Here is a 26,270-nt window from a genome sequence, read left to right on the forward strand (position 1 = left end):
CTATTAGAATGGAGGGAAGATGAAGTGAGGAACACTTGAGGACTTACAAAGAACATGTCCACGCTGCCTGGGACACTGCCCAGGGCTCGTCTCAGGCTTTGTCCCCATCAGGATGTGTCACGCAGCTTAAAGCTGTTTGCAGCAGGTGAGCAGATGGGGAAGCTTTTTGGTTAGTTGGTGCTCAGGCTTTTCCTGAGCCTCTCAGTTGAAATTTGGGCAAGACACCCATTGCATCCAGAACTTTCCCTTGCTCCCTGAGCCCTGGACTCACAGCCCTGCAGCACACACGGGACACGTAGCTCAATGCACGCTCAAAAATGCAGGTCCCTGAACGGCGATTCCGTGTATATCCCATGGCAGAGCCACAGTCCACGGCTTTTCCATCTAAATTGTGCAAAAAGAAATCAGAGAAAAGCCCTTAAAGTGGATCCATTTCCAAGGCTGAAGCCTACTAAAAATTTCCAAGACCCATCTACCTGTCCCTGCAGCTTCACTAACAACGTGGTGCAGGTCACACACAGCTTCTTCAGGCTTCTGCAGCACTATTTTACTTGGTGTAACGAGGGAGACTCCAGAGTGCTCTTGAATTAAGAACACTGAGCAGCTCAGCAACTGAGACATCAGCATCCTGGTGTGAATGAGGGGGGTGTGTGTAAGATTGACAGCCTCAGAGCAGAAGGATTCACTCTTTGCTCAGAAAAGTTTATGATTTTAATGCATTGCTTGAAAAAATCCTCTCCAAAATGTTTCTTATAAAGCATGGACCAGACTAAGAGCTTAAATACTCTTGTATAAAGCTTCTCTTGATCAACTCACGAACAGCTCAGTCCTCCAAAACACAAATACTGACCTGAGAGTACTCCTAGCATCACAAAATGATCCACATCAGCCAGTCTCTCCCCTTTCCTCTCTCTCCTTCTTCTCCTCTCCTTTCTAGATAGCTCCATGGTGGACCTCTCTGCCCTGACAAAAGTTGATGTGTTGGAGCTCTTCAAATGACTGTGGCACGTGGCCAGCACGTGAAGCAAGCAAGAAAAGAGAAGAACAGGAAATATTGCACCTCACAGCTGTGTGAGGTGAGAAACACACCACCTATGAGGCAGAGAGCCCCAGTGGTACTGGTTGGAGGACTGGGAGAGTGTGGGATCAACAATGGCAGGATAAGTCTGCTGCTGACCAGATACAGGGACAGAGACAGCTGCTCCCTTGGCTTTCTTTGCTTGCCATGCCTGAAGGGGAATCCCACCACGTTTGCAAGACTTCTGTGGAAAAGCAGATGACAGGGAAATGGTCCAAACTCACAAACATCAGCCCCAGCTCTTCAACTGGGGGGCTGCAGCCACTGCCACCACCCATCCTGCTTCACTGCAACTGCTTTCAGCCATTGTGGGGTTTGGGCTGCTCCAAACAGATGGAAACAGAGCCTGGAGTAGTCCAAAGTGCAGAGAGAGATGTGTGGTTGTCTGACAAACAGCAGGCAGCATACACAAGGCCTAATTTGATGAAAACACAAGTGAATAGCAGCAACTGAGCTGGGAATCCCTGATATCCAACTCTAGCACACTCCTGGAGATGTGTGACTCCAGAGAGAGACATACATGGGAACTTCAGCCAAGTCCTGAAGATGAGCCCACAGCAAAGCTGTGTCACTTGCAGCCACGTGGGCCCTGAAGCCTTCAGCACCGTGGCCCTGGCTCAGACAACACATTTCCCCTTTAACTGGTGGTCAGTCCCCAGCAGACCATGAAAGGAGAGTCTGGGACTGGCATTTCCATGCAAAGGGAACTCCTGAGTCACCATCTGATCCTGCATCACCAATACATTACTATAAAAAAGAACCACTTTCAAGACCTCCAATCTCAGCTTCTTTGATAAAGGTGAATGAAACCCTACCAAAGCCTTGCCTTTCTGCACAGCTCAAGTGATTTAGACACAGGGCTACCAGACCACATCACCAGAAGGGCTCCTTAAAGTATGGGTGAGCAGCAGCAGAGAGCACAAAGCTCCAGAGCTGGGAGCACCTGGTGTCTTCAGCTGTTGCCATTCTTGGGCTGTTCCACAGCAGCAGTCAAAAATCACCAGCAAAGCGACAGGCATGGGATGGTTCTTGTGCAAGTTACACTGGTGTCTGCAGTGATGGAAACAGTGTCTGCCTGTGGTTTCTGTGGGGGGATGGAGGGGACCAGTAGAACTGAGTGGGAGCCAGTTCAAGAAACCACAAGGAACTGATCTCTGGGCACCATGGTCAGTCCACACAAAGCACAGTATTTGGTGGCCTAACAGCAAAGTTATTCAGAGCCACCTCCCCAACAAACCAGAGTGATGTGAATGCTGGATGAATAGGGGCACTTCCAGGGTTCTTTTCACAAAGGAATCAGCCACCAGCTGCCAATTGCCTCAGGACCAAGCTGCCTTTAAAAAACCCAGCACAAGTCTGTAAAATAACAAACCTGATGCATGTTTCATTTGAAAAAGCCCTTCCTGATAGGAGAGCTCCAGTTTACTTTCTAGAGTCTTCAACAAGCACTTGTTAACTAGTAAATGACTCTCTGACCCTTTCTCTGCTGTGCCTCTATGCTGGACTGCGTCCTCCCTCTCCCCAGCCTGTCCCCAAAGCTCTGTGTAGGTACAACATGTTGGTGTCCATCCAAACCAGCCAACAGCAAAAGCCTTCTCCCTCCTTTGCACAACAATATGGTCAACTTAACTAGAAACCACCTTTCTCAGGGGATATCATCTGCCAGCCAGAAGCCCTGGGGAGAAGGAGGTCCTACACAGGAGACATCCAACCTGCAGATGCTCTCATCAAGGGCTGGGGATCATGGCTAAAGGAGAAGCTCCTATGGCTTCCCATCAACACTCACATCTCCACCCTTCCCTCTGAGGGCACCAGGGACATCTCTGCATTTCAGGGTTGCTCATGAAGTCATCAACCTCTCAAGAGCTGTGGGGGCACAAACCCACTGAACACACACCAAATATTCCCTCCAAATTGTAAGATCTTTAAGTCAGAAGCAGTTATTGGCTTCTTGGGCTTTCCCTAGCTGTTTTGTCCTTGCACAAGCAGTGGTGACCTCTCACCCTGCTGTTCTTAGTGGCCGTCCCACTGGGGCAAAGTGGACAGGAAGGACAACGGTGTTCCCAAGACTAATGACACCTCCAGGATTTCTTTCCAACAGTGTGAACAATGATCAAGCAAAAACCAGGAGAAAAACCTAACATCAATACCTCTTTTCACTCCCACACACACAACAAACCAACCCCAACAACAACCCTGGGCAGCTCAAATTAGCTTTCTCCTGAGTCCCTTGAAGGAAACATGGTCCAACTGCTCTTTCTTATTATCAACAACTGCCTTTGGCTCTCAGAGTCATTGCTGGGACTTGCTCTATGTCAGAACCAACAGAGGAATCCCTTCAGCAAGCCTGGTGCAGACAGCCCTTTCCCTGGAGCAGCAGAGAGCACAGCTTGATGTACCCAGGAAAACCCCAGAAAGCTCCTTCTCATCCCAGCTTGAGGTGGGGTGGGGATAGGAAGGTTTTGCTTTGGAAGTGGCACACCAGAGGCAGCCAAAAGTCCAAATTCCTCCCACAGTGTTAGCAGCCATCAGAAAACCAGCCCAACAGCAACCTGTAAAACCTGGCTTTGAGCTAAACCTCGTTATTTACAGAGAGCATCCACTTCCCTCAAAGCCAACTCTCCTCTGAACATCCCAACTGCTTCTCAGGCTTTTCCTCCTGATTGTCTCCTCATCTGTAGCCAACATGCCTACCACCAGCCCTTGCTTCACCAGGAATGTTGCATCTGACTGGTGAGCAAATCATTTAACACACCAAAAGAAGACAATAAGCTTTCTCTCACTGTTACCCTGACCTTGGCTGAGCCTTTAGGGGTGACCAGACAGAAATAGGTTGATAATCCCAAGGCAGGACTCTGAAATCCTTGTGCACTTTGTCTCCTTCATGGGACTTTGCTCACTCCAGCAGGACTGAGCTTCCAGCACCAGCTCTGCATGGCCTTGTTCCTCTCCCCAGTACCAGCTCTGCATGGCCTTGTTCCTCTCCCCAGCACCACAGAGGGACCCGAGTTTGGGGTGTGTTACCCCGGAGCTTACCGAGCGTCTGCTGGTTGCGGACCCCCCCTATGACCACGCAGATCTCCGCGGGCACGTCTCCTGGACCGTCCTTTATGTTCTTCTTGGAATCTTTGGTGTCATCCTGCCAGATCACCTCTTCAATATAGTCATCTGGTACCTCTGTTTTCACTTTCACCTCAGTCATCATTCCAGCCTCTTCGCTGGGTGAGGACTGAGATGTCACCGAATCGGAGCCCTCTGCCTTCGGGCTCCGTGGGCTCCTCTTCAAACACTCCCTAAATGGGGGGAAAAGAGGAGAAAACATGAATCCTCATGGTCAAGCTCCCACTTTCTCATCACTAGGACACAACTAAAGGTACCTTGGTTTACTGCAGTTTATTTAAAATGAGCATGGGTGATATGCATGTCTGGTAAGCAACAAAAACTCAACCAGGCAAAAGTCATAAACCCACCTGCTAGTAATGAAAATGACCTTAATTATCACAAACAACACATGAACAGGCTGCAGAATAACAGAACTGCACCTGCTTCCTAGCAGGCCAGAAGCACAACTCCAGCAGTCCAGACAGCAAGTATTACACCAAGCCTAGTCCACACATGCGAAGGAAAAGCCATACCCTCCTGACAGTTTTTACCTGGAGCTGTCTCCACTCTTGTGCATTCCTTCACAAGTTAATCTACTATTGCATCTTCTCTTCTAACCCTTCAAAGCAACCTGACATCCTATGGTATTCATATGGCCTTGTTTAACATACACAGTGATGATCAAAGGGAATCATCTGCAGTGTGATGACACGTAGAGAGACAATGACATTATGGATAGATGCAAGTATCAAAGATGACAGAGAAATCGTGAGGGATGGGGAAAGGCAGAGGGAAGAAAGGAAGGGTCCAGTGTATTTAGAAACAGATTAAAGGAAATAGTGTGTGTTTTCATCTCAGAAAGCTGGAAATTCATGGGAGGAATCAATCCAAACCCCTTAAGAAAAGGAAGCAAACAGGACACCCCAAAGCTGTAAAACAACATCAGCAAGTGCTGTGGTGGCAAAAGCAGAGGGAGTTTGAGCACAACAGATGAAAACCAGCTAATAAGTCAATGCAGCTCCCTTTGCAAATGCATCATCCCACCACCCATTTTTAATAGGGGTTATTAATAAACTGAAACATGCAATGTAAAGATGAAGTAATTGCTGGCTCAGCCTGTGCAGGAATCAGAAGAACTGAGAGCTCAGACTACCCAGAAACAGAGCTTTTAAAGACTGACATGTTTAGAGTCATGTAACCACTGAGAACAGCTGAAGGTGCCTGAAAATGTTTTAAGCAGGAGCAATAGGCAAAATAAAGTGAAAACCAGGCTGAAGTTACAGAGTCATTAGACCATGGCACAGTGAAAAGGGAAGGAAATCCCATTGCTTGGAACATCCCAGCAACTCAGAACAAAGTATCAATGAAAATACCAAAAAGCCACCACTGGCAATGGTTTCTGATCCTGGTTGTGGAGCTGGGAGAGAAACCAAACTGCTGCCAGCTGAAGGCAAAAGCACCCAGCAGCAGCCCTGGGGGAAGGGGGTGAGAGCAGCACATGACCAAAGAGAACAATCTCCTGCAGTCCTCACTGCACAACCTCCCACATGGACGTGGAAGCTGCTATTTCCAAATGCCTCAGTCACACTGTAGCACCAGATCTTTCATTATTCATCCCTTCATTCTCATTATGGAATGAAATGTACAATTAATAGCCCCTAAACAGCAAGAATTAGTCTTGACTTGCCTCCTCACTCATTCCCATCCTCCCCACACATACTCCCCCATGCTCCCAAAATTCTACAGGGCTTTTCCATGTGAGAAAGATGAATTAAGACAGAGCAAATGTGGTTAAAAACTGGATGATCTTTATGGTAATATTATTGGATGGCCAAGAAGTCCATCAATCTCACCCAACTTCAGTGTGGCTCAGCAGCCATTCTAAAGCCAAGGGAACAGCAGCAGCCAGCAGTGCAAGTACAAACCACTCAGCCACCAGGAGGGGGTGGGATTAACTGCAGAGCAACCAAACCAAGCTGGTATGAAACTCAAAACATTGATAAAAGCAGCAAAAATTATGGGGGGAGAAATCCTTCCCCTGGTGAGGACTGTGGATGAAGATCAAAATCAATTCCCAGTGGTAGGCAAAAAAGTGGAAGCAGCTTTGCACTGGAAGTGAAGGCAAAATGCCTCAGTTACAGATGGTACAGCAACCTGACATCTCAGTCCTGGACAAGTGAACACAAGAAGCAATGTAGGAGCCAAGTGATGTAGAATGGAAAGGTAGTGCAGCCAGCAGTGAGGCTGAGGATATGGCTTTCTGAGGAGATTATAAACTGGGTAAGAATATAAAAGCCCTCCTGCTGGCACTCAGCTTTGCATCACATCACATCAAGCAAATGAGCCACACACAGCGTGAAGCAAGCAGCAGGCCACGTGCTGTGAGGCAGAAGGCTGTCCTCAACGTGGACTGCTCCTGAGCAGAGGTGTTTCCACAGGCCTCCTGAGGTAGCTGATGTGGGACAGATTCATTCATCCCCTGGGATGAAACTGAACATCACTGTTGCTCAGCAAATTGGGGTGGAGAGCTGGAGAGCAATGACTGTTACAGGGACAACACCAGTGGATCCATCACTGGGGAAGCTGTCTCTGCCCAAGATGAGCTGTTGTAGCATAGTCAAACATGTCCAGGAACGTGGGTGCACCCCCAAACAGCAGCCACATGCTCAGGTCATGCTGCAGCCACACTGCCATGCTCTGTCCTGAAGGACTACCACCACTCCCAGATGCACGTGCCTGAGATCATTTAATCCCTGTACCCAGCTGTGCTGAAGCCAGTCCCAGCACCCTGCAGATGGACTCAGAGCCCTCCTGATAAAAACATGACTGGAAAAGCTGGAGATGCTTCAAAAAGGAGGCACCAAAGTGGTTTGAGACTGGGAAAACACTTCATGGCTTTGTGAGCCCAAACAACTTCAATGCCAAAAGGGTGAGAGATTATTTGACTGCAGCAAATCATCATCTTCATGGGGAGCAAATAGTGTCTTTCCTCAACTTGGCTGGGAAGAGTAGGCTCCAAGCTCATCACTGGAAGCTGGAACCAGTTGAAATGAGGCATCAAGTATTAGCATGGATGGTGGTCCACTGAACAATCACTTTGCAATGGATGTACTCAAAAGGAACAAACCAAGTCTCAAGTATCCACATCGAGCCAGCCCCAGGTTACTGTGCTCAGCACAGATGTGCACCAGCCAGGCTTGGTGGCCTGAAGCTGCAGGAATAGATAAGTTATTAGACCAGACCAATGAACCTTCAAAAACTTTGCTCTTGACACCCACTGACTTGCTGGATCCACCTCTGCCAAGAAAGTAACTTCCCAAACGAGCTGTCTGCTCTTAGGTGGGACCTACACCTGCAAATAGTCATTGAAAGCAACACTATTCCTCTCTGGCATTACCCATGTTATAAGCCTGAGCAGGCACTTTGTGGCTAGAAGGACAATAGTCCCAAACATTTCAGCAGCTGTCATCCAAATGACTTCAGAGTACAGAAGCCCTGAAAGGAGCCTCAAGATCCTCTTGAAAACAAAGTAAAGCCATGAGAAACACAGCACTGCTGGAATTTCACAGCAACCAGTTCTCTGTCTCCTGATGCTTTCTAGGAGAGAAGAAAGCTGCAGCCAGCAGATGTTCCCAGGTTACAGAGTGGGTACAGATGTCCCCATTGTGTCAGGGAGGTGAACCCAGAGTGTGTGTGAGGCCAGGCACCGCCTGGTGACCCTGCAGAGATCTGCACAGACACACACAGCCCACTCACACCCCAGGGAAACAGCTCCACAGTGGTGAAAAGGCATCAAACAATAAGCACTACGATGGTTTTTTCCAGTCGATATGTATCTATAAAAAAATACACATCAGTGTGTGTGTACATGAGCCCACACATCCCTGTGCATGCACACACAGAACAGGGCTGACACTTGCATGGCTGGTGCCATCTCCTCTCCCACTGCAGCCCCAGGATGTGCATCCTCTGCTGACACCCTGAGGTGCTGGGGTTTTATTGCACGAGCCAGAGCCTGTTTCACAGCACCAAGGTACCAGTGTCTGGACTGTGCAAGTCAAAATGCAGCAAATACACCACTCCTGAATGCAAGCTTTGCTGTGGGGCTGCACCAGGCTGGAATCAGTCTCACAGAGATTTTCTAGTCCCTGACTGATGCCAGGCTGTAGCCAAACTTAAAACTACAGACTCTCCAGCTCAGTGTCCAGAGGAATACCATGGCTTTGCAGAATACCTCAAAATAAATGTCATCAAATAGCAACACAGTCCCAGCTCTATCCTTCCTTCCTTTCCTTCCTTCCTTCCTCCCTCCCTCTCTGGATGTGCTGTGCAGGGTGACTGTGATCACTTCCTATGATGCATGAGAGGAGCATCATCAGCTGACAAGAGCATGTGAAGGTGATGAACTGCTCCTACCTTCATGGAATTACACAAAACCACAGAATGGTCAAGGCAGGAAGGGCCCTGCAGAGCTGCTCCAGCCCAACCCCTGCTCAAGCAGGTTCCCCTGGCTCAGGGGGCACAGGAACATGTCCAGGTGGGTTTGGAAACCTCCTGAGAAGGAGCCTCCACACCCTCCCTGGGCAGCCTGGGCCAGGGCTCCCTCACCACAGCACCTCCTCCTGTTCCAGTGCCTGGAAGTAATTCTTACCGGTTTTGGGTGGGTAAGAGATGGGGACTGTGCAGCTTCTGGGATGTCAGCTAAGTCAAACATCCCTCTGGCTCTGGAAGCTGAACTTCTCCCCAACATGAACCAGGGGGTGATTGTGTCTCCGTGTGCTGTGACCACCAGACACAGAGCTCAGCACTGTGCTAACACAGATCTGCCCCATGGGCTGAATTCCTGTGGGGTACTGCTGCTACCAGGGATGTGGTCAGAGCCTCCACGTGGTGAACACAAGCAGGGTACAGGAATTAAGGCAGAACTTGCCATGAGTCAGATCCCACTCCAGCATACCTGAGCCCTCTTTCATGATGTCTCTGGAAGCAGTTCCCAGCCCTACACCATCTGTTTTCTGGGTGAAACAAGGCATTTTTTCAAGTGTTACCTTCCAGAGATGAGCTGCAGTTCCCTCTGCAGGTCCCACCTGCATTTAACATCCCTGGCATGGTGTTCCCTGGGAAAAGGGCATTCTTCAAACAACTCACTGTTTGCACAGGACTAAAACTCCTCTAAGAAATCACACCAAAGATTGGCAAAGTGCACAGGCTCATCTGGCTTAAATCCCACCTCCTTCCACAGACTGCATCTAACCTCTCCTTTCCTGGGGAACATCAACCTCCTTTACAGTTTCATGTCTTGCCTTTACTGAGCTGTGGAGTGTGGCCATCTGAGAGGCTCCTCCTTGCAGAGGAGAGGAGGCAGAAACCTTGGGATCACACCCTGGATGGCATGCCTGGCTGTTCCTACAGGTGAGGAAGGTGCTGTTTCGCTTTTCAGAACAAACTCTGTGGATCTGAGATATTAAAGAGGCAAACAACCATTGCACTTGCATGTATCACTCCCCTGACTAAGTAGGCCACATAACCAATTACTGTATTACCAGCTCTGCCATCTCACAAGGCTCATTTCGACGTTGCTGCCTGCTTTGATCATCAGACTTTCATCTTCTGATGACGTTGAGGCCACTTTCATGTCAAATACAAGCATGTGGAGGCAGAACAGATTTAAGGAGGCCTTCAGGAAGACTCATTGTGGGGAACTGGAAAGGCAGGGGTAAAAATGCCTTCCAGGACCCATCCTGGATCTGTTGGTCCATCGTAGTTCATGAAGGCCTGAGGATTTAGCACAGATGGATGATGCAGCAAGACAATATGGACCAGTGGCCATGCCAGAAGTCCAGTTTGGGCTATAAAGCTGATTGAGGAGCCTGGATGATGCCTCACCAGCATCAATGCAAGGAGCAATGCAAGGGCAACACAAGGAGCTCTTCCAGATGGAAGGACAGAAAGGGCTGCATGTGTGTGTCAGTCCCATCTGCACTCTACCCAAGAAGCTCACAGCCCCTCTCCAGCCAGTCTCCTGGGGAAGACGGAAAGGAGAAGGGGGTTCACTGAAGAGCTGCAACGTGGAGCCGTTTTCCTCTTTGGAAAGTGCTTCTGTCTGGCTGTGAGATGCAGAACCTGCAATGACTGAAAGCAAAGGGGGCCTGTCAGCTGCTGCAGCCAGAAGAAACTCATGCTTGCAGTTTGTTTTTTCTGATCTAGAGTAACATTCTCATAAATAATGAAAGTGACTAAAAGCTACTTAAAAAACACACACTTCTCCCTTATGAAAGAATGAGAAAAAACCTCAATTATAAAAGGACATTTCTCCCAGCTAGGAATAATTTGTCATGTAATTCTCTGAAGACAGCAACAGAAACATGCATGCTCTGTGCTCCCTTTTGAGTGATCTGTGATTGCATGTGTACTCAGATGGCTTCTAATGAGGCTGTTTTTACAGCACACATCCTGCTGAGCTTTTGGGGAGGGGCAAAGTGAGATCAGTAGAGAATCAGTCTTCAACGTCAGCTCCTGTGTATTTTCTCCTCAAAAGGAGAGGAAAATGAAACAAATGTGGAGGACACACCACTCTGAACACCTACAAACAAAGCTCCTCCATCCCAGCAGCAAATGGGGAGCATCTTCAGTTTCCTCCTGGACACCACTCAAGCTGGAAGAGCCAGAGACACATAAACCAATGTCAACAGTGGTGACAGCCAGCTCCTCCTGGGCAGAGCATGCTGTGTGTGCACACTCACACTGCTGAAACACACTCTTGTACAGTCCTTGGTAGACTCTTCTGGTCTTCAGGAACAAAGAGGCTCAGAAGAGCACAGTAAGAGAAAGCTGAGGGAACGTGCTTTGTGGAGCCCACCAGGACAATACCATCAAGGATGATGCTACGACTCTTGATGTGCAGTTGGCTCCTCTCACACTGAATCAAAAGGCCTCAGCTATCAGAAGGAAAAGGAAGCAAATAGTGGGGGAGGCTGGAATTAGGCCCAGTTTACTGATGTCTGCCATGGTTTTAGAAGAATCAGAAGGTTCCTGCCATGCCAGGAGCCAAGGGAAGCGGAATGGGCAGAACAGAGGTAAGAGAACTCATTTTACATGGAGTTGATGCAAGAAGAGACAGAAAAAGGAGTTAATTTAAAATCTGTTTGGTGGTGGCCTTTCTATCCCTTCCTCATAGCTCCCACTCGCTCCCTGGGGCAGCCCAGCTGCATGGGCACTGTGCCTTACTCCAGGAGGGGGGATGTGGAACAGGTCAGGAAGCAGAGGAACCACTTTGTGTCCTTCAGCAGGGACACCTCTTACAGACAGGACTCAGCAAAAGGATTTGCAGGTTCAGGGTTAAAAGACAGAAAAGATGGGAGCTATTGTTTCCAGTGTTATGGCTGAGCCCTTCTGGTCTCCATGCCTTCTGCTTCACCTTTCAGATGTTCCCTCACAGACTTGAAAGCCAAAGTGACTGACTGACTCATCCAACCCAACCTCCTGTGTCACAGCTCACAGAGTTGCTCCTCTCTCTAAACTACACCTGCAGCTTGAGCCAGTGCCTCTTCTACAGAGGCTCTCTTGATTTTGATGTATAAAGTGTTGGAGTAAGAGTCACATTTATGGGTCTCTCCTCTGAGTAATTATTTTCCAAAACAGGTACAGTACTTCCAGTGTGGATTGCTGCCTCCAGCCACAGAGCCATGAGCTTCTTGGTTCACTGGAAAAAAGACTCTGTTACCAGGAATCATCCCTCCATAGGAGAGAACAACCACTTCTGCTGTCTCTTGCACTGAACAAACGAAGCAAACACACTTCCACGTGCTAAAATATGCCTTCTAATTGTTGACCCTTTCCACGAGCATTTGGCACTCTGTCCTCATCAAGCACAGACACCAGACCAGGACAAAGGATGCCACCAGCTCTCTGCAGAACACACACGGTGCCAGCACATGCTGCTGTATGTCTCTGAGACTCAAACTTGGCTACTGAGCTGTCCAAGGAGCTCATGGCCACTCATGATCTACCAGGAGATTCCAGTTGTCTTCACAACTACTGTTTTCCAAGATGCCACTGTGTATCCTCAAAGTGTGGTTTAACCTCTAAAAGCAAATGTTGCAGGACCAAAAGTACTCATTCTGTAAGTTATTTTAGGGAGTGGGAACTCCTTCCTCAGCAGAAGAGTAAAGACAAGACAAGAAGAAAAAGGTGGTCAGAGCTTCAGGGCTTCTTCCACTTCCAACATGCTCATGTAGACCTCGTGCTTCAAAGACTTCAAGGTCACTTCTTTGCAAGTGTTACTTCAAATCTCTCTCCTTGTTTTGCCCGTGGTCCTGTAGGCTGTGGATTGGTTGGTTTTCTCCACAGAGGTGATGGATTCACTGTGCCACAGATGACAAATGAATGCACTGATCACTCACAAGCTGAAGCTAACCAGGATGAATGTGCAACTCTTGAAGGCTGTTGAGGCTGGTGCATCAAGTCAAGCAACTAGACTGGGGGACATCACACTAACTGGGTCTGCAATGAGGCAAGAGAAGCAACACAAAACCCTTCCTTCATCTGGGACATATTTAAGCTTTCTGCTGTCATTCCCCCCCAAAAAAACCCTTGAAATCAGAGCAGGAGATCACATCCTTCTGCAAACAGAAGTGTAACATGGCCATTTTGGCTTTCCTGGAAGAAATCTGCTCAACAAATACCAATGTTGGGATGGAGTTCATCAATTTAGAAGGGCCTAAAAGCTTTTTAGGACAAATGCTTCAAGCAGCATCACTACCTGCCTCTGAGGACAGCCAGCTCTTAAAAACAGAGGCAGCAGCTTTCAAAAACCCCCAAAATAACTGATGTATCATTGGTGGTATCGTGTGGTGTGGTGTCAGTGCTAAAATCTAGAGAAAACAAACAAACAAAGCAGCAGACTTGGGGGGTTGTGTTTTTTTCTTCAACTATCTTGGTCTACTAAACCACAAACCACTTCCTAACACCAAACACCAGCTCAGCAAGTGGGATTTAACCTTGTGTTCATTCCTCAAGGAACGCTCAGCAGCTCCAAATCCTTCACAAAAGGTAAACTACAGGCCCAGATCAGTCCTCTCTCATGGAAATGAAACGTTAAAACACAGGCCAGAACACCAGTCAAGAGCCACAGAGAATTCCTAAGGTATTAGCAAAACAAATTCCCTTCAGCCCTTATTAGGAATATCTTGAGGATGGTTTGAAGAGGAAAGCCTAACCAAATGTAAAAAACCCAAATCTGGCTTATCCAACACAAACCAAATGCACACTGCTTGCCAAAAGCAAAACAATTCAGTGGGATGAAGGTGACACACAAATGGTGCAGGTTAAAGCCCAAGTTTAAGATGATAATAGAAGAGCCTTCTCCTGAGGCCTGGAGGATCACAACTTCCAGCTTGGACACACATGCTAGTTGTCCTCCCTGCGTGCTGGGGACCTGGGGAGGACTGGTCAGGTGGAAGAGGAGCCTGCAGAAGAGCTGGTGTCATCCCAGGTTAACAGCAGCTGCTAGGAGGACATGTCTGCAAAGGACAGAGCAAGCAACGTGGGGAAGAGAGAGAAAGACGTCACCAGTGAGGCCAGAGAAGGGTGAACTGAGAAGGAGCAATGTATAGCAACAGGACAAGGGGTGATGGGATGAAGCTGGAACACACACAGTTCCATTTCAACATAAAGAAAAACTGTGTCAGTGTTGGAGTGAGGGAGCCCTGGCCCAGGCTGCCCAGGGAGGGGCTGGAGGCTCCTTCCTTGGAGGTCTCCAAGACCCACCTGGACACGTTCCTGTGTGACCCGATGTAGGTGGGAGCTGCTTCTGCAAGGGGTTGGACTGGATGAGCTCTAAAGGTCCCTTCCAACCCTACCATTCTGTGATTCTATGAATATAGGTGTAACCTCAATACCTTCTCCTCTAGCTGGAAAGTCACATCTTCTAAGACAGGCTAAAATGACCAGACTACCTAAGCACTATGGCTTGGTCTGACATATGTCCCATGTCAGAGCTGGGAGACCTCCATGTCCCATCCTAAAGGACCTCCTGTAATCTCTCCTGCCTCCCTCCATGTCAGCACCACACAGCTCTTCTGCTGGACCTCCACCTCCAGGAGACCTCCCAGCCTTTTCAGGACCTCTACCACGGTGCTGTTAACGCTGCAACACGATGAGAGCCATCCGTGTTCTCCCAGGCAGCTCGTAACCCCAGCCAGCCTGGGACTTCACCTCTGTTTCAGGAGCAGAACAAGCCTTTCTGCACAGCTACATCTGTGCTGTGAGCGGCTTCCCCGGCTGGTGACAGTCCTGGTGCAGATGGGGGCTGAGCTTCCAGCTGGCTCCGTTCCCTCCGCAAACAGATGCAGTTCCTATATCAGGGTCTGATTTATTCAGCAGGAGTCTCACACATTAAGTGTAGTTAAGTCTGAAAACAAATCTAATGACTTTAAAATAAATAGCCAACAGAGGACTTGCAACTGAAATTCTTCCTTCCTGTGACACCCACCATATAAACAATAATAATGACACAAGCCCGTGCCTAACACATGGCTACACAAGACTCTGGTGACCAAGAAAAGCACACGCTGCTTGTCAGACATAATTGCACATTTGCTTTTTCAATTATTTCTTGTCAAGACCCAGAGCCCACCATCTGAATGCTGACATTAATTATTGGTAAGTAGTTAGTTTTACAATAGCATTACTGAGGCTCACAATTGCCCTGAGGTCTGCAGCTCCCGGCGCTGTTCCCACACTGCCCTCTGATCCCTCCAAGCCCTCTGGGACTGTAACGCAGCCTCACACCAGCCAGTGATACCAAATCTGCTCTTACCAAGTGCAGAAGGGGCTTCAGAAGAAGCTTCAAGAACTCTCCATCAGACTGCAGCAGGGTAACTGATCCCCAGGCCATGTGCCTCCCCCACAAGAGCCCACGTCACCTACTGAGGCTGTCTTGTCTTCCAGCTGAGTCCCCTCCGAGCCCCCTTGAGCACCCAACTCTTGGCATCACACTCCAACAGATAACTGCCCATCATGCAGGGAAAAACCTGCTTTTTCATGGCTTTAATTTGCTGCCTTTTAATTTTGTTGACTGTCTCTCTTTTTTTCTTGCAAAGGGAAGAAAGAAGCCTCTGATCTACCTTTTCTGGAGTGTTCAAAAACACACAGAGCTTTGTCACGTTGTCTCTTAGTTGTCATCTTGTCCAAGACAAACAGCCATCTCTCTTCTAGCTCCCTTAAAGGAAGGGGGGTTTTTTTATGCTACTAATTCTCTTCACATTAATAAGCATCCAGTGAAAAAGAGGAACCACACACAAGTTAATAAGGTAGGAGAACAGTGAGTGCTTTCTGCCACTGCTAATTCTCAGCTGCACACAGGCTCACACGCTGCACCAGGTTATTTCAAAGGCAGCAGACAGGCCTCATCAGAGCTGTGGGGGTGATAAGATCATACAAACCCTGTGTCTTCAGAGCTTTAAACATTTCCTTGAAACAGAATAAAATCAATTCAATACAATAAATAACTAAAAATAGGATTAACTCAGCAGCATGGTCAGTGCATCCGGATCAAGGAGGCTACAGAAACACCTGCACAAAGAGAAAGCTGCTCTGGAAACCTTATTTTGCTTATATTATTTACTGATATAAATTAATCACAGAATCATTTGGGTGGGAGAAGCCCCTGGAGCTGCTGCAGTGCCAGCCCTGCCCTCACCTTGCCCAGCCCAGCACTGACCCACGGCCTCAGCAGCTCAGCTCCACGGCTTTGGGATCCCTCCAGGGCTGGGCACTGCCCCAGCTCGCTGGGCAGCCTGGCACAGGGACTGACAACTCTCATTAAAAGCTTCCTTGATAGTTTGTAATTGGGGAGATTTTCAAGCAGCAACAACTTGGAGAAACATCTGCCTGGTGTCTCCAGCCACTGACACCTCACAGACTGCACCAAAGCCGCGTTTCAGCCTTCAGTCACCAGGTCACAGAGATTTCTGAAACAGGACAATTGCATCCCTCTTCCTTTTTAAACAGACTGGATCATGTTCCTGTTTTTCACCACCTTTTGGTCAATCAGGTAAATGAATTTTCTTTCCACTTTTCTAATAGCAAACAGTGATGGTGAGTCTCACACTTCTCTATGTACAAAGGACTAATGAAGTCCTGTTGCCCAGGTGGGTGCCTGTGTGCCCACCTTTGGGCAGCTCCCTCTCACACCCAGGAGGATGCTCTGGTGCTCAGCCCTGAGGACACCTCTCACCTGCCCAGAAAAGGAGGATGCTCACAGGAGACACCCCCAAGGGTCAGCTCCCACACAGAGAATGCCCTGGTCCAACTGGTCTGCCAAACAGAGAGCTACAACATTGACTTAAACATCAGAATAAGGAATTTAGGGGAAGGAAGAGATGCCTGGCTCATAAAATCACAGTATGGTGGGGGTTGGAAGTGACCTTTAGAGCTCATCCAGTCCAACCTCCTGCCAAAGCAGGTCCCACCTAGGTCAGGTCACACAGCCACATGTCCAGGTAGGGCTTGAAGAGCTCCAAGAAAGGAGCCTCCACCCCCTCCCTGGGCAGCCTGGGCCAGGGCTCCCTCACTGAAACAGAGAAAGAGTTTTTCTTATGTTTAAAGGGAACATGTGCCCAGGAAGCTGCTGTGTGCCCTGGGCACCCTGCCCTGTGCCACACACACCCAGGTGGCACCAAATAGACATGTGGGACTGGACAGGTCCAGCACCTTACAGAGTGGAGATGGCAGAAACACCTCTACTGCCAGGGAGCAGGGGATCTGTGTGCCTGGCTACAGGAGGACAGGGAACTGCTGGAGAGAGGCCAGTGCAGGGACAAGATGCTGAGGGGACTGGAGCATCTTCCTTGTGAGGAAAGGCTGTGGGACCTGGGGCTGTTCAGCCTGGAGAAGAGACTGAGGGGGGAGCTCATTAATAGTTACAAATATCTCACTGGTGGGTATCAGGAGGATGGGGCAGGACTATTCTTGATGGTATCCAGCAACAGCACAAGGGCTGATGGGTTGAAGTTGGAACACAAAAAGTTCAATTTAAACATAAGGAAAAAGTGTTTCAGTGTTTGAGTGAGGGAGCCCTGGCCCAGGCTGCCCAGGGAGGGGCTGGAGGCTCCTTCCTTGGAGCTCTTCAAGACCCAATCTGGACACATTCCTGTGTGACCTGATCTAGGTGGGAGCTGCTTCTGCAGGGGGTTGGACTGGATGAGCTCTGCAGGTCCCTTCCAACCCCCACCATTGTGGGATTCTATGATCTGCACCCAAGCCCTACAGCACAGCCCAAGTTCTTAATCCAAGAACCTCACCCTGCACCAGTCTTTGCCCCACAGGGCACAGGGCTGTGGGCATTCAGCTGCACCACCTTGTACTAGGCACAAAACACCTCTGCTCAGACCCTCAAGGCCAGAACAATCCTTCATGAGTCCACCTTTTTTGCAGAATCCAAACCTGGGTGTATGGATGTGCTCCAACAGCTCCCAATTCACCCTCTAACACAGTTGCTCTTCATCAGCCATGACCAAAACCCAGAGTTGCATCTGCCCACCACATCCCACCCCACAGAGAAAACCATCCACCTACCTGCTGGAAGAGCTCCTCCGCCCACTGCTGTTGCTCTCCTCGGCCTAAGGAGACAAAAGACATCAAAAAAAGAGGCTGTTTAGGATAAGAAAGGCAAGATTGCCCTCCAAACTCATCCTGCACCCAAACCACCTGAGTTTCTTTGCATTCTGAGTTACACACATGCCCCTGCTCGAGACACCCCAGGTGTGCAGGAGGCAGATGTCAGGTCACCCCACCACAGAGGAGACTCAATCCATTCCCCCAGTTGCTCTTAGGCAATTATTTGCTTGTGCTTTATCAAAGTGCAAAGTGCCAATCTCTCCTAAGCAGAAATATTGAGTTTGCAGGAGGGAAATAAGACAGAAATAGCCAAATTCAATGCTGAGAAAGCCTTGCTCCTGGCTGAGAGGGGCAAGTCCAGCACACCTCCCTTAGCAATGAATTGCCTCATTGAGCCCTTCCAGGCCCTTGGAAGAGGCTGAGCAGGGAGGAAGCAAAGTCTCCATCCTCTGCCCCTCCTTCCCTGGGCTCTCTGACGAGAGGCTTCCTCCAAAGGACAATATTATTCCAAAAGCAGAATTTTTATTTCTGAATTAGTGCAAACACCAGTCAAAAGGCACGAGGAGCATTTCACATGTTGTGCAAATGGCAGCACCAGGCAGTTCCCGTGCAGCAGGACGGGGCCCAGCCAACGATTTCGAGAAAATAAACCCTTTTTTAATTTAAATGCTAATGCACTGAATTAAAATTTAATAACTGAGGAAATTGAAAAGCTGAGCAGGAATATTGGAAATAAATCCAAGCAGAAACAGCTGAAATTAAAAATTCTAGGCAGTGGGAGGATGGCAGCTAAGCTGTCTGATGTGATTACTTCTTTTTTTTCTCTTTTTTTCCCCCTTTTTTTTTTGCAGAACCGAGGGGGGAAGGCAAAATAAAAACCCCTCCTCTCTTTGGCTGGCTGTAGGGCAGTAAATCGAGAGTGCTGTGATTTATTGCTCAATTTTCCTGAGGGAAAAAGGCTTTCTTTCATGCTGAAATATTTCATAAATTTCAAGCCAGCATAAATTCTTAATTTCAAAGTGATGGAGGTCACAGTCAGTGCACACTGGTGCAATTCTGGAGCCTTAAAGGAACAGCAACCAGGAGGAAAAAAAAATTGCAATTTGATTTTTAGGTTTGGTTTTAATTCTTCATGTGAAATTTTGTTCTAAGGGAATCACCCAAGTTACACCAGACACAAACACAGCTCCTGAAGGCTTCAGAAATCCATTGGAAATGAGAAGATAAAATCTAATTCAATTACAAAAAGGTGGTGGTGTTGTTATTATTAGCCACTTGAGGAATTTCTGTTAAAAATTTCCCTCCCTCCATTGCTTGGGAAAAGCCAGAAGGGAGGAGCTGACAATGTAATTGCTTCTGTTAGATCTCCAATCTTTTGTGAGCACTGATATGTTCATTTGTTATACAGCTGTTCAGCTACAGAAAGGATGTCAGAGCACCCATAATTCAAAGCAATCAATCAAAAATTAATGATTTGTCATGCTTACACAATGGAAAAAAGAGGGAAAAAAAAGCTTTATGGGTTCCTGCAACTGGTAGATTGCTCAAAGCTTCGGGGCATTTGCTACAAGATTAGATCTGTATGTATAGAGAAATACAGGGAAAGAGAAGACTTGATATTCAGCCAGGGCAGAAAAACTTGTGGGGTGCTGAGGCACTGGTGTTAGGCAAAACCCCCAAGAGCTGGGGCACACTACAACTCTGTCTAAAGAGCCTCCTGCACAACTCAGTCTCACAGGTCACCCCGCCAGCCACGTTCCCCAGTCACAGAGAAACCGCCTCAGCTCCTGCCCTTCTGATTCCACGTGACACACACCCACTGAATGTGAAGGCTGCCCTGGCCAAGGCTCCTGAAAACCACAAACCACAGACACCAAAGCGAAAGGCACAGCCTGGACTCTGCCTCAGAGCAGGGACCCCTCCAGCCCCAGCAGCGACCCAGCGCAGCGACACACACCCGGCGTCAGTCGGAGAAGCACAGAGACAACCTCGACTCTGGAAAGCTGTCTGAGATTGCAAAGTTATTCATCCTCCACATAAGCAAGAATTTCTCTAGATATCAATGGACAGCAAACTAAACACGAGCCAGCAATGTGCTCTCGTGGGCAAGGCAGCCAATGGCATCCTGGGCAGCATGAGGAGAGTGTGGGCAGCAGGGCCAGGGAGGTTGTGCTGCCCCCCTGCTCTGCCCTGCTGAGGCCTCATCTGGAGTCCTGTGTCCAGCTCTGGGCTCCCCAGCTCCAGAGGGACAGGGAAGTGCTGGAGAGAGGCCAGTGCAGGGCCAGCAAGATGCTGAGGGGACTGGAGCATCTTCCTTGTGAGGAAAGGCTGTGGGACCTGGGGCTGTTCAGCCTGGAGAAGGCTGAGAGGGGATCTCAGTAACACAAGTATTTAAAAGGTGGATGTCAAGAGGTCCCATGTGACAGGACAAGGTGTAACAGGCATAAACCAGAACACAGAAAGTTCCACTTAAACTCCTTTGGTGCTGAGGTGAGGGAGCCCTGGCCCAGGCTGCCCAGGGAGGGTGTGGAGGCTCCTTCTCAGGAGGTTTCCAACCCCACCTGGACACGTTCCTGTGCCCCCTGAGCCAGGGGAACCTGCTTTAGTAGGGGCTGGGTTGGATGAGCTCTGGAGGGCCCTTCCAGCCCCCACCACTCTGTGATTCTCTGATCAATTCATTTAGGGGACATCACACGTGGGGCCGTGCTCCTGCTACAAAAGCGCCGATGCCGTATTTTATTCCCAGTTGCACACACATGTGAGCCAGTGCCTCGGCTGTGATTTACTGCCCAACCAAACACAAGTATTACTCTGTGAAGGATCATGCATGTAATTCATTTTATGTTCCTTTTCATATTTGTATTTGGAGCTGAGCAAATGGATCTCTGGACATGAACGACGTGGTGCCTGCAACCGCTGCGGCTCCCGTCCGCCACCGACCGATTCCACGGCGCCAACTGGGGCCAATTTGCACTTTTACTATTTACTTCATTCTCTGGTTTTTTTGCTTACCTTCCCCATTCTGTGTGTGTCTATCCTGTTTTCTCCTTTTTTGTCTTATTGTTACCATTTCTCATAATGCCATTTTTGGGGGGTTTGATCTCTTCCCTCAGGACACGGCACATACCAGAGCACAGGACAAGACCTGCACAGAGAGCACAGAATGGGAAGTGCCACAGTGGGACCCTCACCAGCATTAGGGAGTTTCTCTATTTTAAAGGAGAAAAGGAACCACAAGAGGTAAGAGCTCTCAATCTAGCTGGTTTACATCAGCCAAGATCTTCCTGGAGACAAGGAGTCTCCTGGGCCTCTCCTGTGAGGAGAACACACAAAACCCACTGATGGTCATGGGGAGAGCTAACACAGTTCTTTTGGAGCTCTTTCAAACCCATGGCTGATGACTTAGCTTGGATCCACTAGACCTAAGCAACAGGCTAAATCTGAACAAAACCAGATCTATCCATCTTAAGAGGTTTCTGAATGCTTAAGGAAGCCCATCCTCACCAAGGTGCCATCAGGAGACACCTTCACACGCTGCTCCAGTTTCCAAACGTGCAATTAACAGGCAATTTTCTGTGCCAGCAATTTGTCTTGGTTACAAACTCTTTAGGAACAGCACTGTTCAGTTCAGCACTCCTGCAGTGCCAAGTGTAGCAAATCCCAGCCCAGCCCAAGGCTCCAAGGTGATTTATCATAAATGCCCATCACCCACACTACCTGAGACAATGCTGGAACCAGCCAAAGCGTGGGAAGATCATTTCCTCTGATTACACGTGGTGTGCAAAGGTGAAAAAGCATCATAAAGAGGCACCACAGCGTTCTGCTCGAACTTTTCACCCATTTCATGTCCCTCAGTTCCCCATGGGCACAGGCAGGGCTGCTGTGGCACAATGCCCAGGGCCCTGCCAGGTGGGTCCAACCTTCAGCACGGGGAAAAACTCTCTGAAACAAGCTTTTTTTTTCCCCTTCAGTTTGCAGTCAGCCCATTTGGAACCAAATGTGAAGGGATGATGCCTTTTTGCAGGCCATGCTCTTAATCCATTTAAAATAAAACATTGCATTTAAATTCTAAGTGGTATTTAAAGCCTAGAAAGGTTGTAAGCCAGTCAGAGCCAGGAACTGCTGAAAACCACCATTTAACCACCAGCAATCAGAATGTGCCAGAACGGGTCAGAGCAGCTGCTGAGGAAGTAGTGTCTTTGGAAAGGGAGAAATCTGCACAGCAGTTCACCCAGGGAATGTAACTTGGTGACTTCTTCATTTATAACTGAAAAAGCAGAGAGGAGTTTGCATCTGCCCACCCATCAGTGAGCAGGGGAGGATGGATGTGGGGCTTTGAAACACAGGCTGGGGTGACCTGCTGGAGAGCAGCTCCAGGAGACAGACCTGGCAGTGCTGGCTGATAACAAACTGCCCATGAGCAGCAACGTGCCCTCGTGGGCAAGAAGCCAATGGCAGCCTGGGGGCAGCAAGAGAGTGTGGGCAGCAGGGTGAGGGAGGTTGTGCTGCCCCTCTGCTCTGCCCTGCTGAGGCCTCATCTGGAGTCCTGGGGCCAGTGCTGGGCTCCCCAGCTGCAGAGGGACAGGGAAGTGCTGGAGAGAGGCCAGTGCAGGGCCAGCAAGATGCTGAGGGGACTGGAGCATCTTCCTTGTGAGGAAAGGCTGTGGGACCTGGGGCTGCTCAGCCTGGAGAAGAGAAGGCTGAGGGGGGAGCTCATTAATAGTTACAAATATCTCACTGGTGGGTGTCAGGAGGTTGGGGCAGCACTTGTTTCGATGGTATCTAACAACAGGACAAGGGGTGATGGGATGAAGCTGAAACACAAAACGTTCAATTTAAACATAAGGAGAAAGTCCTTTGGTGCTGAGGTGAGGGAGCCCTGGCCCAGGCTGCCCAGGGAGGGGCTGGAGGCTCCTTCCTTGGAGCTCTTCAAGACCCACCTGGACACGTTCCTGTGTGACCTGATGTAGGTGGGAGCTGCTTCTGGAGGGGGTTGGGCTGGATGAGCTCTAAAGGTCCCTTCCAACCCCACCATGCTGTGATTCTGTGATTTAGTCACACAATCCCTCACATAAAATAACTTACAATTCCAACCACGACTCCCTGAAGCTGGGCTGGGGTGGATGTTGAAGGGAATTTTCTTTAACTAACGCTAATGAATATATCTCAAATTAAAATGCACGGAAGCAGAATGTGGTTTCTGGCCATATGCTCCTCAAGTCATAAGCAAGAAGTAAATCATGTGATAAATAACAAATTTATCACTCAATATTTCCTAACAGGATAAAGTGTCAAAAAGTAGGAGTTCTAGCAGATGTATAACTGACCTGAGAACCCATGTTTACAGAAAGGCCTACGCTGTGCTGGGAGAAAACCCCAACATTTGAGAAGCTCCAGTAAAACACAGAAATAACTAAAGCCCATTAAAATGTTAAATGAGATTTCAGAAGATTTAAGCATGGGCTTTCTGCTTCATCACTTAAGTGATGATTAAAAACAATTACTCAAATCACTTGCATGTGCAGCCACGTCCAGATCTGTTCCCATGGCCATGACACCCAGTGTGGGACAGGGGTGTCAGGATCTGCCCCTGCCAAAGCCCTCTACAAGAGGAAAAAGGTTTTAAATCCATTGGTATAAAAAACAATCCATGTATTTATTTGTAAGCAGCCACCATGCTTTGCCTCCAGCCTCCATCCCAGCTCTGCCAAGGGGAGATGCCCCTGATTCTGCCTGGGATTTGCAGGAGGAGCAGAAGCTGTGTGTCCCAATTCCTCTCCCACAGCAGGGAAAGTCAGCTTTCCTCTCTAGATGCTTTGTACAAGGGCTGAATTGTTTGTTTTACCCAACAAACCCAAACCCCACAACCTACTTTCCCCCAACACCTTCCCCAAGACAGATGGATCCTTTTTGGTGAAGCACAAACCACACACATACAGTTCAGGACCGAGTCAGCAACACCCAGCGTGGAAAAGTTCCCCTCAAATCATTCCAATTTGGCAACGGGAAAAGCAGCTGAAAACAGGGCTCACAAAGGAATGTGCCATAAAAATAACTGCAGGCCTGCCTACCTGCACTGTCTGTTATTATTAACTTCACAGCAACACAAAATGCAGAAGTGCTTTCCCCCCCCCCCCCTTTTTTTTAACTGAGGGCGAGCCATTGGCAGTTTCCTGTTTAATTTTCAGTAAAAGGAAAATAAAGAAGCCCCACATCATCACACCAAAGCATCTGCAGAGCACAAGGACCCAAAAACACACCTGGGTCTCTTCTACACAATCACAGAGTCTCAAGGGCTGGAAGGGAGCTGCAAAGCTCATCCAGTGCCACCCCCCTGCCAGAGCAGCATCACCTAGAGCAGGGCACACAGGGACTCATCCAGCTGGGTTGGGATGTCTCCAGAGAAGGAGCCTCCACAGCCCATCTGGGCAGCCCCTGCCAGTGCTCCCTCACCTCAACAGGGAAGCAGCTTTTCCCTGTGTTTCTTTGGCACCTCTTCTGTTCCAGCTTGTGCCTGTTGCCCCTTGTCCTGTCAGTGCCCATCCCTGAGCACAGCCTGGCTCCAGCCTCCTCACACCCACCCTTGATGTGTCTGTAACATGACTGAGCTCACCCCTCAGGCTCCTCTTCTCCAAGCTGCAGAGCCCCAGCTCCCTCAGCCTTTCACCACAAGGCAGATGCTCCACTCCAGCATCTCTGTGGCCCTGCACTGAACTCTCTCCAGCAGCTCCCTGTCCTTCTGCAACTGAGGGGCCAGAACTGGACACAATATCCCAGATGTGGTCTCAGGAGGGCAGAGCAGAGGGGCAGCAGAACCTCTCTGACCTACTGCCCACAGCCCTTCTAACCCACCCCAGGCTGCCATTGGCCTTCTTGCCCATGAGGGCACGTTGCTGGCTGCTCTCATCCTGCTGCCCACCAGCACCCCCAGCTCCCTTTCCCCCACACGACTCCCTTCAGCAGAGTGTCTTTGCTTCTCCCCACTGATACAGCACATCCTAAGGAAACCACGGCCCTGCAGCCCCCTACATCTCACCATGCTGTCCTTCTCACTGCTCCACAGGCTCAGCAACATCCCCCCTAAGTTTGTAAAGAGCAGTGAGCAATATTGAGCTGAGCAGGACCCGTGTCTGGGCACTTTCCAGAGCCAGGACACCCCCTGCACAAAGGGAAATGATCTCTGATGCTTTTGGCTGCTGTGGCTTGTCACCCTCACCCTTTGCAGATCCCTGAGGGCAACCTCTGAACAGGATGAATTTTCCAACAGGGAATAAGCTCCCTGGGCTGAAGGAACATGCTGCCTATTTCCTCAGCTGCAGCCACCCTCTAAGAGACAACCAAAACACCTGCAAGGAGTAAATCTGCTCTCTACTCAAAGTACCTCCCCCAGGCCCGTGGCAGAGCTGAGCCCATGGGCTGAGGGTCCCTCTTCCCCCCCATGACCATCTGCATATCTGCCCATGGACACAGGTCAGAGCTGCCAGCAACAGCTTCAAACACTAGTTGTGTCAAAACGTTTGTGAGCATCTGGGGGAGACCTGATCTGCTGCCTCAGCTGAGCACAGGGGTCTCCTCCAGCCCCCTCCATCGAGGTGTGGAGTGATCCCCTCTCCTGGTGCCCACCCCTACAGTGTCAGGGATAAGTAACAGCTGACAGTACTTCTTGCCAAGCCACTAGATGCCTCCCAAATACTAATTAGCAACAAATACTAATGACAAAACCAGGCAGGAGGCTGAACAGACCAATGCAAAGGTCAGGTGTGAGCACGAGATTTCACTGGAAAAGCTGCAATGGGAATGACCTCTTTGCTCTTGTTTTACTCTGACTTCACTCAGGGGCCCTCTCTATGTTATTTCAGTTCTCCTTGTATTGGCAGAAGGACTCTTTTTCTTTTAACTTACTTTTTTTCAGGGTTTTTTTTATCCTAGTCTTGAAAATAGTGAAACTGGGTTTGCTCAAACTACTCCCCAAACTCTTATCCGAGGCAGAGAAAGTTGCAGCATGGAGGTATAAACAGTAAGCAGGCAAATAACAACAATAACAACAGTAATATCACAATTCAAGCCTAGAAATTACTCAGTTTCATTTACTTCTTGCCTATTGATTAGTATCCTCCCATTTTATGACTTAATTTAGGGATCTGGGTGTGTTGCCTCCGTGCCCCCAGTTTCCAAGCTGCCTCAGCCAGTTCAGTAATTACAAGTTTCCAACTGGAGAGGTTGGATTCCTGCTGGAAAAGGCACAGATGGGGCTTTGCTAACTGTGCAAAACCCAAAGCCAGTGAAAAATCCCATCACCAAATCCCCCTCAGCCTGGCTGGGTGCTGAACCACACCAGTGCTTTTCCCTCTTGAAATGGGGAGAAGATTGCCTTTGAAGGAGCCCAGGCTCCTGTGCCATGTACCACTCGCCTCAGCTCCCAATACTTCAGATGGCTGCAGACATGTTTAAGGGCTGTAAGCAGTTGCCT

At 49.0% G+C, this 26,270-nt stretch overlaps 1 protein-coding gene across 13 annotated transcripts in view; it reads right to left on the reverse strand.

Annotated features, from left to right (window-relative positions):
• Nucleotides 1-26,270, reverse strand: part of ZNF618 (zinc finger protein 618) — a 151,716-nt gene that overhangs the window by 66,031 nt on the left and 59,415 nt on the right. For all 13 annotated transcript variants that reach the window (XM_062011421.1, XM_062011420.1, XM_062011419.1 and 10 more), the window contains exons 2-3: nucleotides 17,759-17,802; nucleotides 4,115-4,371 (exon numbers count right to left, since the gene is read on the reverse strand). In XM_062011421.1, the coding sequence (XP_061867405.1) occupies nucleotides 4,115-4,371; nucleotides 17,759-17,802 (301 nt within the window). The remainder of the gene's footprint in view (nucleotides 1-4,114; nucleotides 4,372-17,758; nucleotides 17,803-26,270) is intronic.

The sequence above is a fragment of the Colius striatus genome, chromosome 19, assembly GCF_028858725.1.
Source record: "Colius striatus isolate bColStr4 chromosome 19, bColStr4.1.hap1, whole genome shotgun sequence".
In the NCBI taxonomy this organism is placed as follows: domain Eukaryota; kingdom Metazoa; phylum Chordata; class Aves; order Coliiformes; family Coliidae; genus Colius; species Colius striatus.